Genomic DNA, 14,665 nt, shown 5'->3' on the forward strand with positions numbered 1-14,665 from the left:
TGCTGAAAATCACGGAGGTGTTAAGGAAGCATTGCCTGGAAGGAAGCTGCAACATTATACAGACGGTTACCCGGGCTTTTTGCCCTGGGAGAAAAAAAAGTATTTCCAAGATCTTCTTGATGTAAGTTACATCTAACCTTCTTCCTTCCCATGCTCAGGAACAATAAATAACCCTGTAAGTGATGATAATATAACAATAGCCACCAATTATTCACTTCCCTGCGCCAGCCACTGAATTAAATGCTTTTTCTTACATGGTTTCATTTAATTATCTCCATAACCCTAACTGACAAGTGTCTCTGTTGAGTGTGATTAAGGAGTCCAAAGGGAAACCTCCTTACCTTTGCCTGCAGTGATGGCGAACCTTTTGAGCCCAGCGTGTCAGTATTTTGAAAAACCCTAACTTAACTCTGGTGCCGTGTCACATATAGAAATTTTTTGATCTTTGCAACCATAGTAAAACAAAGACTTATATTTTTGATATTTATTTTATATATTTAAGTGCCATTTAACAAAGAAAAATCAACCAAAAAAATGAGTTCGCGTGTCACCTCTGACACGCGTGTCATAGGTTCGCCATCACTGGCCTAGAGGTATCTGGGAAGGCATCCTTGAGGAAGTATCCTGTGGGCTGACCTCTGCAGGGTGGGTCAGCGTTGATAGACCAAGAAAAATCCTGTGATCTAGGCCGGACCGTCAGCAAAGCACAGCCATGAGCGATGTCAGACTGGGAGAAAGGAGGATGAAGAGGGAACTGTGTGTTACTCTGTTCAGTGTATTCAGGAAGGATCTTGTCCCTGGTGCGGTGGGCATTGGCTGATGTGGAGTGAGGACGGCAGAGTTCTTGTCTAGGTTTATTTCCTCACTTTTTCCACACACACCGCTCCGCCCCCCCTCTTCACCACACAACTGTTGTTCTCAAGCCAATGCCGGTGATACTTTCTCTGAAATCCAGTTTAGTCCTGCTCTTAGGGTCCTCATGTCATTTGCCCCTCATGGGTCATTAGTGACTAGTTACTAAGTTGTATAAAAGGATGCCTTGTCTCTTGTTGACCAAGTATGCTTTTGCACTAAACCTAATGCTGTATTACGTGTAATTCTCTTTTTAGGAAGAAGAGTCACTGAAGATGCAGTTGGCGTACTTTACTGACAGCAAACATACTGGGAGGCAGCTGAAAGATACATTTGCAGATTCCCTCCGATATGTAAATAAAATTCTAAACAGCAAGTTCGGATTCACATCGAGGAAAGTCCCTGCACACATGCCTCACATGATCGACCGAATAGTTATGCAAGAACTGCAGGACATGTAAGTCTGTGTTTGGGTTGCTTGCATGTGCTCAGAGCCACAGCTGCTGGAAATTTACGTCTTTATCCTTTGCAGCAGCAGGGATGGACCTGGAGAGTATTATGCTAAGTGAAATACGCCAGTCAGAGAAGGACAAGTCCCATATGATTTCACTCATATGTGGAATCTAATGAACAAGATAAATTAACAAAATAGAAACAAACTCGTAGATACAGAAAACAGACTGACAGCTGTCAGAGGGGAGGGGGGTTTCAGGCCTGGGTGAAAGGTGAAGGGATTAAGAAAAAGAAAAAAAATTGAAAACCTACTTGTAGACACCGACAACAGTATGATTACTAGAGGGAAAAGGGGGATGAGGGTGGTAGAAGAGGGTAAAGGGCAGATAAATGGTGGTGGAAGGAGATTTTTGACTTGGGGTGGGGAATACACAATACAATATATATATATAGATGATGTATTACAGAATGTACACCTGAAACCTGTTTAATTTTATTAACCAATATCACCTCAATAAATTCAATAAAAATAAATAACAAAAAAGGAAAAAGAAATTTACATCTGTGCTGTGCTAAATTTATGGCTCTAATGCAGTGGTTTTCAACCTTCTGGCCCTTGAAATACAGTTCCTCATGTTATGACCCAACCATAAAATTATTTTCGTTGCTACTTCATAACTGTAATGTTGCTACTGTTATGAATCGTAATGTAAATATCTGATATGCAGGATGGTCTTAGGCGACCCCTGTGAAAGGGTCGTTCGACTGCCAAAGGGTCGCGACCCACAGGTTGAGAACCACTGCTAATGGAAAGGAAAGATGCTAACTCTACAAATGTTAGGTACTTTTTTTATATTTTAAATATCCCGCGCTCATTATGTGTTATATTTATACAGGTTCCCTGAAGAGTTTGACAAGACATCATTTCACAAAGTGCGCCACTCTGAGGATATGCAGTTTGCTTTTTCTTATTTTTACTACCTCATGAGTGCAGTTCAGCCGCTGAATATATCTCAAGTTTTTGATGAAGTTGATACCGACCAATCTGGTGTCTTATCTGACAGAGAAATCCGAACACTGGCTACCAGAATTCATGACCTGCCTTTAAGTTTGCAGGTGTTGTATTTTCCCCCCTACGCTTTTGCAGCAGTTTTAAATGAAACTTTTAATTTTGATACTTCCTCTTTTCCCCCTACATATTTCAGTGTAATGCAAGTAAGAGTAATTCTTAATAGCTAATGAGGGTATTCGACACCTAGTCCATTTTTAGTACCAGAATGAAAACCAAATTTGAAGTTCATATTTTCTGAGATTCCTTCTTTTAGGCTTGCAATGGGAATTGCCATTGTATTGCCTGGAGAAGAGCCAGACCACATCTGCCGGGGTTCTTGTCCCAGCATCAAGAAGGGTTCAGGAATCTGGAGAAGACTGTGCGTAGATGTTAAATAAGAGGAGTCCAGAGACTAAATATAATTTTGAAAGGCATTTGGGGGTCAGAGGAGCTTAGCTAAAGGAGCTAAGTTTAAGGTTTTAAATCTAAGGTCTTAGGTTCTCTCCATCCCCAGGACCCATGCTTTTTATTAACACAACTTGTCCTGAGGTGAGGCAGAGATATACACTTCAAAGGGTCAGGGTTTGGTACACAGTCCATTGTCAGAATGAGGGAATTAGCCTACGGCTGTTCAGGTGCTTGGCCAGTAGGAGGCGATAACATGTAGATTAAGATGCCCTTTAGCTGTCTGGCAGCCAAGCAATTAATCCCTTTTCAGGTTTGGGAAAATGCCTTCAGCCATTCCCAACAGGTGACTACATGTGTGACTCAACCCTGTTGAGTCCCCAAGTCTCATCAACCTTTTGATGAAACTCTTGAAAAATTATGACATGCTGGAATTGGTCTCCGGCACACATCTGCATGTAAGGTTCACTCAGGGGCTTCAGGTGTGGCCTACTAGATATCGGCCAGGTCCGTGGTACAGCAGCCCCTCTGCCGTGGCCTCTCCAGTCCCAGGAGTAGGACGCTCACTAATGGAGAGTGCCAAGATGAATCTAACTGCAGGACATCTGTCTGGTGATCCCCTGGCCCATCTTGTGTAAAATGGTGCCTCACGGTTCAGGCTGTTTTACTTTGAAACAAAGATGAAATATTCATGTTCATATTGTCTCATTCTGCTCTCTTTACCTTAAGAATCATATAGTCAAACTGTCTTTAAAGATCGCATTTAAAAAAACTTTGGAGATGTTTATGTAGTTTTTCTATTTAAAGCTATAATCATTACTTGTAATGTACCTAGAAAGTTTATTCTTTTATTTTGCTTTGTTAGGATTTAACAGGTCTGGAACACATGTTAATAAATTGCTCAAAAATGCTCCCTGCTAATATCACTCAACTAAGCAACATTCCACCAACTCAGGAAGCATACTATGACCCCAATCTGGTAAGTGGCATGGGTTTATGTAAATCAGTATATCTTTATCGGGTGTTATTTACTAGTACACCATTTCTGTATAGCATTTCAAAAACTAGAAGCGGACTCTATGTGGATTTATCTTTGGTGGAAAGTAGTAGCACAGATGATCCAGACTATTTTATATCTTGCCTTGGAATATCTTTTCCTCTCCTTAATGGATTTTAAGCTAATATTAGGATTACTTGTTTATATTCTATAAGCAGACTCCTATTCACTAAGGATGGCAGAAGATAGCCCCAAAGTATTCTCATTGGCTTGGGAGAACAGTCTGAAGGTTAAACGTTAACCAAGGAAATATTCATCAAGTAGAATACAATCTTTCATCAAAGCTAAGTGGCTTTGAGTGGGGGTTGGGGGGGAGGCAATGGGGCGATAAGGACACATATGTAATACCTTGATCAATAAAGAAAAAAAAAATCTAAGTAGCTTTGATGTTGGCCCTTTCTTGCTCTTACCAGTAGGAATGTGGAAGATTCACACACAATGATATTGGAATGCCACTTGGTTGAAATGATTGGAATTCTCTATTGTTGTAAGATGCATCTCATTTTCAGAGAAGTGGGAGAAAATGTGCGTTTAGAATCAAGGGAAAGGGTTTAATATAGTTATTAATGTGATGCTTACAGGTATTTACTGCTGTATGGAAAAAGGTTTACAAAATTATGTGGGGGAAAATAGGTAGTACCATGTACACAGTATGATTTAAACTATAGATAAGTCCCAAATATCTTCACACACACACACACACACACACACCACAAAAAGTAATGGAAATGACAATAGGTTAAATCATAGGTGTTTTAATTTCCTTTTTTCATACTTATATTTTCTATAATTAGCTTTTAATTTCATAATTAGAATAAAATGTTAAACAATTTACTATCTTGCAAAAGTTCAAACCATATATAAATATTTATACCTAGCTGCAGATAAGCATTTTTAGGTGAATATAGAGAACAGTAATAAATCTGTTAAAAATCTGATTCCTAACAGAGGGAAATCATTTAGCAATCTTTGTGCATATCAGACACTGCTCCTCACTCCTTGTGCACGCCGGACACTGTGCTCCTCACTCCTGTTCAGGCATGAGCAGCAGCTGCGGTGAGACAGGTCAGCAAGGAACCATGGGAATCCAGAGACAGACTATAGGTATTGCCAATCATGCTTTGGTTAGCAGGGGTGAGGAACAGCCAGTCTGGCCTGAGTTGTCATATAAGGCCCGTGAAAGCATTTGGTCTAGCCCTGCCAAGGCATTAGGAGTGAGTTAATTAAATGTTTGGTCAGATATAGCAGGCTAATTTTTAAGTTTAAGTTTGTGTGGCCTGAGAACGATGTTTGTTATAAATATCCAAATGGCCCTTGACAGAAAAAAAGGTTTCCCACCTCTGGTGAGCATATGACATGGGTTAGTATACAGATATGTGCCACTTAAAATTTTATTTATACAAATGGGCAATTTGCCTGCTGGCCATAGTGTGCCAATTTGATTGTTGAAAATATTCATCCGGACTGCTGAGTCTTTTGGTGCCCTTTTAAATTTTGCACCCAAGCTGAATGCTTCACTTGCCTCACCCTAGTCTTGGCCCCTGTTGTAATTAATGTCTGTCTTTCTCACAGCCACCCGTCACTAAGAGTCTGCTAATCAGCTGTAAACCAGTAACTGATAAAATCCACAAAGCGTATAAGGACAAAAACAAATATAGGTAAGTAGACATATAATAGTCTCTTTGTTTAGTTTAAAAATAATTAAGAGTCTAGTATTTTCATCATTTTACAATGGCTTATTAAGCATTCTTTTTTAACATTTATGTGACATTGTTCTCTTTAGTAACAGTGAAAGATTAACTCATTCTGAGGATGCTGAATCTGTTAAAGTTTTATAAAATGTTTTCCTTATTGAAAATATGTCATATCCACATAAATATTTATACTCTTTATGTTTGATAATTAGGTTTGAAATCATGGGAGAAGAAGAAATTGCTTTTAAAATGATTCGTACCAATGTTTCTCATGTGGTTGGCCAATTGGATGATATAAGAAAAAACCCTAGGTATGCTTTTTTTTTTAATTAATAAACTTTTAAAATATATTTTATTGGATTTATTGGGATAACATTGGTTAATAAAATTATGTAGGTTTCAAGTGTACAATTCTATAATATACATCATCTGTGTAGTGTATTTTGTGTTCACCACCCAAAGTCTAGTCTTTCATCACCATTTATGCCCCCTTTATCCTCTTCTATCTGCCCCTACCTCCTTTCCCTCTGGTAATCACCATGCTGTTGTCTGTTAACAAAATGATCCAGTTAGTAAACTGCATTTATTGAACACTTAATTGGGGACATGCTAAGTGGAAATCATTAATTTATTCCATAGTTAGAGGCACTTTTCAAGATTATCTTTCCTAGTTCTGTTATACAGGTGAGGAATATCCAAAGAAAAAATTTATTAAACATTATTGCCTCAGAGAACCTTATCAGTAAATAAAACATCTGTCTTGGGGCATAAATCAATTTAAAATATATTTGGAATCTACATTTTCTTGTTTTGTGAGATCAGAATCATCCTTGTGATAATCAGTAACCCTGGGTCGCTGTTATTTTCAGGAAGTTTGTTTGCCTGAATGACAACATTGACCATAATCATAAAGATGCCCAGACAGTGAAAGCTGTGCTCAGGGACTTCTATGAATCTATGTTTCCTGTACCATCCCAGTTTGAGCTGCCAAGAGAGTATCGGAACCGTTTTCTTCATATGCATGAGCTGCAGGAATGGTAAGTGCTCATGGTTTGTATATGTATGTGTGTATTTTTTGTTTCAGAGGGATGAAATGTCTTTTTATTAACATACTAGTAGCCCTGCACATGAATCCGTGGGCCAGTAGGTCGCTGCTGCCCTCCTGTAGCTCTCTGCCCGCTGCCCTGCCCCCCATAGCTTGCTGCCCTGCCCCCTCCTGTAGCTCTCTGGAGCCTGCTTATACCTCTCTGGCCCACCTTTGGTCCATGCTCAATCACTGAGCCAAACTGACCAAGCATAAAGTCTATTTCTTTTCTCTTCTTTTCTTTTCTTTTATATTAATCCTCATCCATGGATATGCTTTATTAATTTCAGAGAGGAAGGGAGAGGGAGAGAGAGAGAAAAACATCAGTGGTGAGAGGGACTCATTGATTGGCTGCCTCCTGCACACCCCACACAGGGGATTGAGCCTGCAACCTGGGCATGTGCCCTGATCAGGAATTGAACCATGATCTCCTGGTTCATAGGTTGATGCTCAACCACTGAGCCATGCTGGCTGGGTTGAAATTTCTTTAATGTGGTGTTTACTCTATTGTTTCTTTGTAAGATACACTGTAGTTTTTATTGAGCTTAATCATTGAAATATATCTTTTACTGAGCTCACTGGATGAGTACATCTGCTGAGCCTTAGTCATTGTCATCACTGCCATCAGAGTAGCTGCCCTGTTTCTTCTTTTTTTTTGCCCTATTTCTTGAGCACCTACCATACGGCAGACACTGTGCTGGCAATATATTTCCTCTGCTCTTTACAACTAAAGGAACCGTTATTGCCACATTACAGAGGCCCCTTACCTGCCTCACCCCCATGCCAGGTACTAAGAATACAAAAGCACAAATGTCAAAGAGAGTGCTTTGGAGAGATTGTGAAGGGTTGTGTCAGAATTAGACTTTTTTCTTTAGGGAATAGGACTCCCCAAGAGAGGTTTTTTTAGATGTTTGTCTTGATCAGACTTCATGATTTGGAAAGATAGCTAATAGTAGTGAAATGGTGGTACTGGTGAGGGAGTTGTTTGGAGTGAGGTAATGTTATCTGAAACCCTGGCAGGGAGACAACTAATAGCATTTCAGTTGTCCTGAAATTGACAGTCAAGGTGTGAACACAGCCAAGGGAATAAAGAGAAAGCAGTAGACAGAATTGGGGGAGATTTTAGAGAGGAAATTATCAGAACTCTTGAGTGAGACAGTTAGCATGTGTATTGCTAATATTTATATTATTTTTTATTTTGATAAGGAAAAGCTATTACTAAATAATGGGTCTTGTCTTCCAAAAATGGCTGGAATGGCTTCTCACCATTTTCACTTTCCTTAAGATGAGGGGAGAAAGACCTTGGATGGGTTCAAGTATTAACTCCCCAAATCCAGTTTGAGACTAAATTTACCTTCGAGAGCTCAATTAAATAAGAAAGAAGTGGGCTTAAGAGTTTTTGAGAGAGCTTGGATTTCTGTGTTGTACAAAGAAGATGAATCAGGTGGAGGGTGTTCTTTGCAGCTCCCCGATCTGGGCTGCTTCTTCCTCATCCTGCTTCTGCATTTACCTTTCGCTTCATGACACTGTGCTCCTGAGTCCCCTGTCTCCTTTCCCCGGTGTCTTGATTGGCTTTCTTCCTATCCCCCTTTGTCGGGTAAAGCACTTTGTGCACCAAACAGCAGTCTGTCTGGTGTGCTTATCTCTGCTGGCAGACCATGGGCCCTCTTCAGGGGCAGAGACTGTGTCTGAGCCCCAGTGCCTCCCTAGCACATAGTAGGTGCTCAGTGGATGGGTGGCTGAGGGAAGCGTAGTTCACCTCCAGCTATTATAGGGTTCTCTGGTTGCTGGGGCAACTCATCAGCTGTGTTACAGCCTGTGGCTTCTTAGTGCTTTAAATTATACAGCTTCTGAATGACACTGTAGACATTACAACTGACTGAGCTTGTTGTGATCAATAGATATAGGCAGTACAGCAGGAAATGAATGGGAGAGAACACCATTATGAACATGTGACTTGAGGTAGAGTCATCTACTACCAGACAGTAGTAAACGAGAGTCTGGAACTCAGAAATAGTGCCCGAATGTGGTAGTTATTAGCATATCTTCCAAGCTTTATATTAAGCATTTATTAAGCTTCATAATTAATTATTCATTTATTTCCAAATTACAGATGAGGGAACTATGCTATACTGCTTGTCTTTATCCCCAGTATCCTGCCTCTCAGTCCAATTGGTTGGACTCTCAGAATGTCTCTTCTGTTGCTAGTTTCTCTCCACTCTCACTGCCCCTCAATCCTTTTTCATACCTTTGGTCATCTGCTCATGACATCATCCTTCAGATGATCACAGTTTTCACACACACACACACACACACCCTTTTATTCCCCTTTGCACTGGAGTATTACATCCAAACTTCATTACATGATTTTTCAGAACAGCTGAAGTCTGTGCCCACCTGCATCCCCTAGCTGCTTTCAGTCCTGTGGGACTCAGTTTCCCTCCTGCATTCAAGGCTTAAACGAAATGTCCCCATCTTTGAGATGCTTTCCTCATTTCTCTAAGTTTTTCTACAAGACTTTGCTTTTGATAATACACATTTCTCTCCATCTTGTGTGATGGCTATTTGTCTGCATGTTGGTGACTTCCCAGGCTTATAAACACTTTAGAACAGGAAATTCATCTTGTCCATCTCTCTGTAGCCACAGGAAGTATTTATTGAGCGACTGAATAAATGAATATGAATGAATAAATAAAAATGAATGAAAGTGTGTGTTTTTGTTTAAGTGCTAAAAGTAATTTTCTTTCTTTTTATTTTTTTCTTCCAAGTTCACGGACTGCTCTTTTTTTTTCTTTTTTAAATCTTCACTTGAGGATATTTTTCCATTAATTTTTAGAGAGAGTGGAAAAGAGAGGAAAGACAGAGAGAAACATTGATGTGAGAGAAACACATTGATTGGTTGCCTTCTGCATGTGCCCTGACCAGGGCCAGGGAGGATCCTGCAACCGAGTTACGTGCCCTTGACCGGAATCGAACCTGGCACCCTTTTGTCTGTAGGTTGACACTTTATCCACTGAGCCAAACCGGTTAGGACTAAAAGTAATTTTCTTTAGAAGTCCTCATCTCTGCCTGGATAACTTTTACTAATTCAAATATAATGAAAAATCAGAACTCATGTTGGGAAAGTGTATTGTGTTAATAACATTTTAGAACTGCCTCCAGACAGTGTTTTTTGGTTTCCATGGTTGTTTTTGCTACACTGGTATATAAATAACTCTAAGTAAAATAGTGAAGCCATGCACAAAACACATGATTGCTTTCTTCTCTCTGAACAGGAGAGCATACCGAGACAAATTGAAGTTTTGGACTCATTGTGTACTAGCAACATTGATTATGTTTACTATATTCTCGTTTTTTGCCGAACAGGTAAGTTTTATATCTTATGTGGGGATTAAATAGTATTTCTTGGTATATTAGTGTCTGATTCTTTTAGAAAATGATATAAATTCACAAAAAAATTTTAATTTCTTCTATTGGTTTATAGCTAATATGTCAAGTATATTTCCTAATATGCAAGCATCAAACATAATGGCCTTTTATTCATTTACTAGAGGCCTGGTGCACAAAAATTTGTGCACTTGGTGGGGGAGGGGGGTCCCCTCAGCCTGGCCTATGCCCTCTTGCAGTCTGGGACCCCTTGGAGGATGTCCACCTGCTGGCTTAGGCTCATCCCCTGGGGGATTGGTCCCAAGCTGGCAGTCAGACATCCCTCTGGCAGCCTGGTAGACCTTGGGGGATGTCCACTTACCAGCAGGGAGCAGACCTAAGCTGCAGTCAGACATCCTTAGTGCTGCTGAGGAGGCAAGAGAGGCTCCTGCTACCACTGCTGTGCTGGCAGCCATCAGCCTGGCTTGTGGCTGAGCAGAGCTCCCCCTGTGGGAGCGCACAGACCACCAGGGGACAGCTCCTGCATTGAGCATCTTCCCCCTGGTGGTCAGTGTATGTCATAGTGACCAGTCATTCCCAGTCGTTCTGCTGTTAGGATCAATTTGCATATTACCCTTTTATTATATGGGATAAAGGCCTGGTGCACGGGTTGGGGCCAGCTGGTTTGCCCTGAAGGGTGTCCTGGATCAGGGTGGGGGTCCCGCTGGGGTACCTGGCCAGCCTGGGTGAGGGGCTGATGGCTGTTTTCAGGTTGGCCAAGCCCCCTCCCAGTGACAGAAGCTCCCACAAAAAAAGCTCTCCTTTTTTCTTTTTCTTTTTTTATTCTGGGATTTATTCACCTTCTATAATTGAAACTTTGTTGCTTTGAGTGGAGCTCAGAGCCACGGTGGCAGCTAGGCTTCCTCCATCATTGGGGCAAGCAAGCCTCCTGCTTGCTCCAGCTCCATGGCTGCTGATCGCCATCTTGGTTGAGTTAATTTGCATATAGTCACTCTGATTGGCTGTTGGGCGTGGCTTAAGATGTAGCGAAGGTATGGTCAATTTGCATGTTTGTCTTTTATTAGTGTAGATCTTTTAGATCCATTACCAGTATTCTTTTTATCTGGAACGCAGTCGATTAACTTGCCGACTTTAAGCTAAAACTGAAATGCTCTAAGTATTTTTAACCAAAACTCAAGTAGAATTCTCATCTGGTATTGTTTTTGAAAATGGATCTCCAATTTTTTTCTTCTCATAACCTTTCTAAAAGTGACTGAAGTATCTTATCTTCATTTTTTTTCAATTAAATTTCCTTTGAATTGCTAAGAGTTCTCCATGTAGGCACAGAACCTCCTTCAGGTGAGGGTCCAGGAGTAGAAGGGAGATTTCTGATGTAAAAAGAAAAGGACAAGGGAATCCTTATTTAGGCCACAGGTGTGAAATGCTCTGAAGAAAAAGGGCTGGAGAAGGAAGGGAATGGTGTCTGGACTGACCTGACTTGTGCAAGGCAAGTGAACCTGGTCTCAGCCTCCTTTCCAGGTGACTGTTGAGTGGAGTTCTTTTTAGCCGTCACTTATAGGAAACTTACACTGAATTTACTTACACTGAGATGGAGGAGGAGGTCGCAGTCCTGAGAGCTTTAGGATAAATAGCACCTGGGCTTCCTGCCACAGAGGGAAGGAAATTCAGGAAATGGAGAATTGGACAGGAGACCAGGGAATATAAATCTTGTTCTTCATTTTTGTTGCCATTCTTCCTGGCAGGTAACATCTTTTTTAAAAAATCTTAAAAAGACTGCACCTGCTTCTAGAACAGGAGTCCAGTGAGGAAACTGTGAACCTGCTGTGCTGGCCAGTGGTCAGGTTGGAGAGGGACCGTGAGTGAAAGGGCTCAGGTCTTTCATCCATGTCATTTATATCAGCAGAGAAAAGGGAACCAGAGAGGAGGAGGGAAAAGGGATGAGAGAAATGAGTCTCTTCTCTTCCTTACCTCCTTGAATCAAATTCCTTAACCTGTACCGTGCTCACAAACAAACCAGCCAACCCTGCCTCTTCCTCTGCCCCAGAATCCCAGCTCATCATTCAAACTATGGACGTCTGCACTTGTGCAAAGCCCTGCTTCCACCTCGACATGGGGGAGTAGACGGTAGAATCCCAAATTGAAACCATAAAAACACATTTATTTTTCTCATCAAGTGGTCAAGTTTCTATTTCGGATGTAACATGAGTAAACTGTTTCGATGAGAAAGAAATAAACCAATTCTAAGCTAGTAAATTACAAATGAACTTTTTGCCTTATAACCCATTCATAAATTAGGTATTACCTGTATTTTCAAATGATTGTTGCTCTGTTTAAGTATAGGGAGAAATGGTGATAGGATTTTATAATGTAGAGTGTTCTCTTTTTTTTTAAGATTTATTGATTTTTAGAGAGAAAGGACTTGAGCGGGAGAGGGAGAGAAATCTCAATGTGAATGCAAAACATCTGTCAGCTGCCTCCCACACACTCCCCCGGCCCTTGCACCAGGGATTGAGCCCCACAAGCCTGGGCATGGCCCTGACAAGGAATTGAACCGGTAATCTTTCGGTGTACAAGACGATGCCCAACCAACTGAGCCATACCAGCCAGGTTTTTAAAAAATGTTTTGGGAATTCTGTCTTGCATTGTAGTCATTTTCAAGCCTGGAGACAGTGTCTTAAATGGCTAAACAGAGCTATTATTCCTTCAACAGAAAGGCTTGACAGACATCTTGAAAATAAGTATGCTTGGTAATAGCTATGTAAAAATCTGTAGCTATAGGTCTTTAAAAAGTGAAGCTTAGACCAAAATAATTTTAATCCTTATGGATTTAAATATCTTGTGGGCACATATCTAGGTATATTAACCCTACAAAGGGAAATAAAAGTAGGGGTTGGTTTTGTTTTGAGGGAGGAATAATGAGACTAATTTGTTGTCTGTTTTTTATGTATAAGACTGTGGACATAGTTAAGGTCATATGACTCTCAGAAAATTTAAAGTTTGTCAATTTGGAAATTAAGGTTTATTTTCTGTCTTTCATCATTCAGTTAATTGCCCTTAAGCGGAAGATATGTCCCAGAAGGAGAATACAGAAAGAAGCAAGTCCCAGTCGAATCAGGGTATAGGAGATCTTCATTCGAAGGCCGTAAATGGGCATTCACTGAGCATCTTAAAGCTTGGCAAAACAGAGGTGCCTTCATGATGTGAAGCTTAGCCAGCCAGGCCTGCAGAAGGAAAAACATCCAGGACAATACTTGTTTTGTGGTGTGAGTATAGCCTCCTGACCAGGGATTGTGAACATCTGTGTGTTGAGCAGTTCCGAACTGGTTTTACTTTTAAAGCATTTGCTCGTGGACCTGTCATTCATTTAATGTAAAGGCTCACTGACAAGAGACAGCTGCCAAGTTCCCACGGCAACCACTGTCAACTAACTTCAACATGAGAAGCCTAGGCCAGCTTGGGATTGCTGGGAGATTGGGAGAGACCCCAGTTTTTGCATTCCAAAGCCTTTGCTGTGGTTCTACAGTTTTGGTCTCTGTTTCTTTTTTCATTTATCATTTTTAAAATCAAGTTAGCTACTAAGTTAGCTAGTAATTCTTGCTTCTGAAAATAATGAATTGGGATATCTAAACATGTTTTTAATCAGTGTTATTTAAATAATGCAGCAATATCACCTCCTATTGGCAATATCTAAATTATTTTATTCATGTTTAAGACTATTAAGTGGTCTTAAATGACTTACAACTACTGACAAGCTCAATGACTGACCTCTGGAATACTTTGTCCTTGTTTCCTCTGTCCCCTAAGAATACTGTGATTTCATGTGGAGGTCTAATTGTAAAGGGCTAGACTTAAGTAGCAGAGCTACTTTTCAGATGTAATTATGTTTTGGAAATGTACATATTTGAACAGAAGTGACTCATTTTAGAAATGAGTACTGCTGATGGTACTGGCCTTACAGTGTTGTCTTTTTTTAATAGCCATCAGTATATTCCAGTTGATTTTATATAATGCAGGGATGAGCAGACCTTTTCTGTAAAAAGCCACATAGTAAATATTTCAGGCCATATCTGTCTCTGTTGCAGTTTCTTCTTTGTTGTTTAGTTAGTTTAAAACATTTTTTACACTAAAAATATCAAAACCATGTTTAGCTTACAGCTGTACAAAACCAGACCACTGGCTGGATTTGGCCCAAAGACCATTGTTTGCTGACCATTGGGATAGAGAATTTGTATTTTTATGTATGGGTAAGCCCTGACATTCAGCCATATTTTATTTATATCATTATGCAGTAGATCTCTGGAGACCAGATTCCATGAGTCTTTTTGAACTCTGGCAGGTATTTTAGATCAGGATCTCAACAGTATTCTTTCAAAATGACACATATTTTGTAAAAAAGAAATTGTGATGTAAATATTTTGTTTGTGCTGTAAGTTATGTATTTCAAAAACTGAAGTCTCATAACAATTTATATTTTGTCTGATGCTTTGATTTTTAAATCTTTGAGGAGTGAGTGTATTGTATCGAGATTCGGTAGTCACTTGAATGTTTAGACAGTGTACCAGGGTATGTGAAAATAAGTGAAAAGTAATGTAAGCCACAGTAGTATTATAACATACTGGAGAATGTCATTTTGTAGGGGGGAAATAAGTTCTAAATGGGATTTATCATATGGTAAAATTTAG

At 40.1% G+C, this 14,665-nt stretch overlaps 1 protein-coding gene across 1 annotated transcript in view; it reads left to right on the forward strand.

Annotated features, from left to right (window-relative positions):
- The window catches only part of GNPTAB (N-acetylglucosamine-1-phosphate transferase, alpha and beta subunits), a 42,945-nt gene extending 28,494 nt beyond the window's left edge, over nt 1–14,451 (forward strand). The window contains exons 14-22 of the mRNA XM_006769398.2: nt 1–121; nt 1,110–1,309; nt 2,202–2,421; nt 3,627–3,740; nt 5,391–5,476; nt 5,725–5,823; nt 6,382–6,549; nt 9,872–9,962; nt 13,028–14,451. The exon at nt 1–121 is cut by the window's left edge and continues 33 nt beyond it. Of these exons, the coding sequence (XP_006769461.1) occupies nt 1–121; nt 1,110–1,309; nt 2,202–2,421; nt 3,627–3,740; nt 5,391–5,476; nt 5,725–5,823; nt 6,382–6,549; nt 9,872–9,962; nt 13,028–13,105 (1,177 nt within the window). The 3' untranslated portion in view covers nt 13,106–14,451. The remainder of the gene's footprint in view (nt 122–1,109; nt 1,310–2,201; nt 2,422–3,626; nt 3,741–5,390; nt 5,477–5,724; nt 5,824–6,381; nt 6,550–9,871; nt 9,963–13,027) is intronic.
- Nucleotides 14,452–14,665: the final 214 nt, after the last annotated feature.

Source organism: Myotis davidii, unplaced genomic scaffold, assembly GCF_000327345.1.
Source record: "Myotis davidii unplaced genomic scaffold, ASM32734v1 scaffold120, whole genome shotgun sequence".
NCBI lineage: Eukaryota > Metazoa > Chordata > Mammalia > Chiroptera > Vespertilionidae > Myotis > Myotis davidii.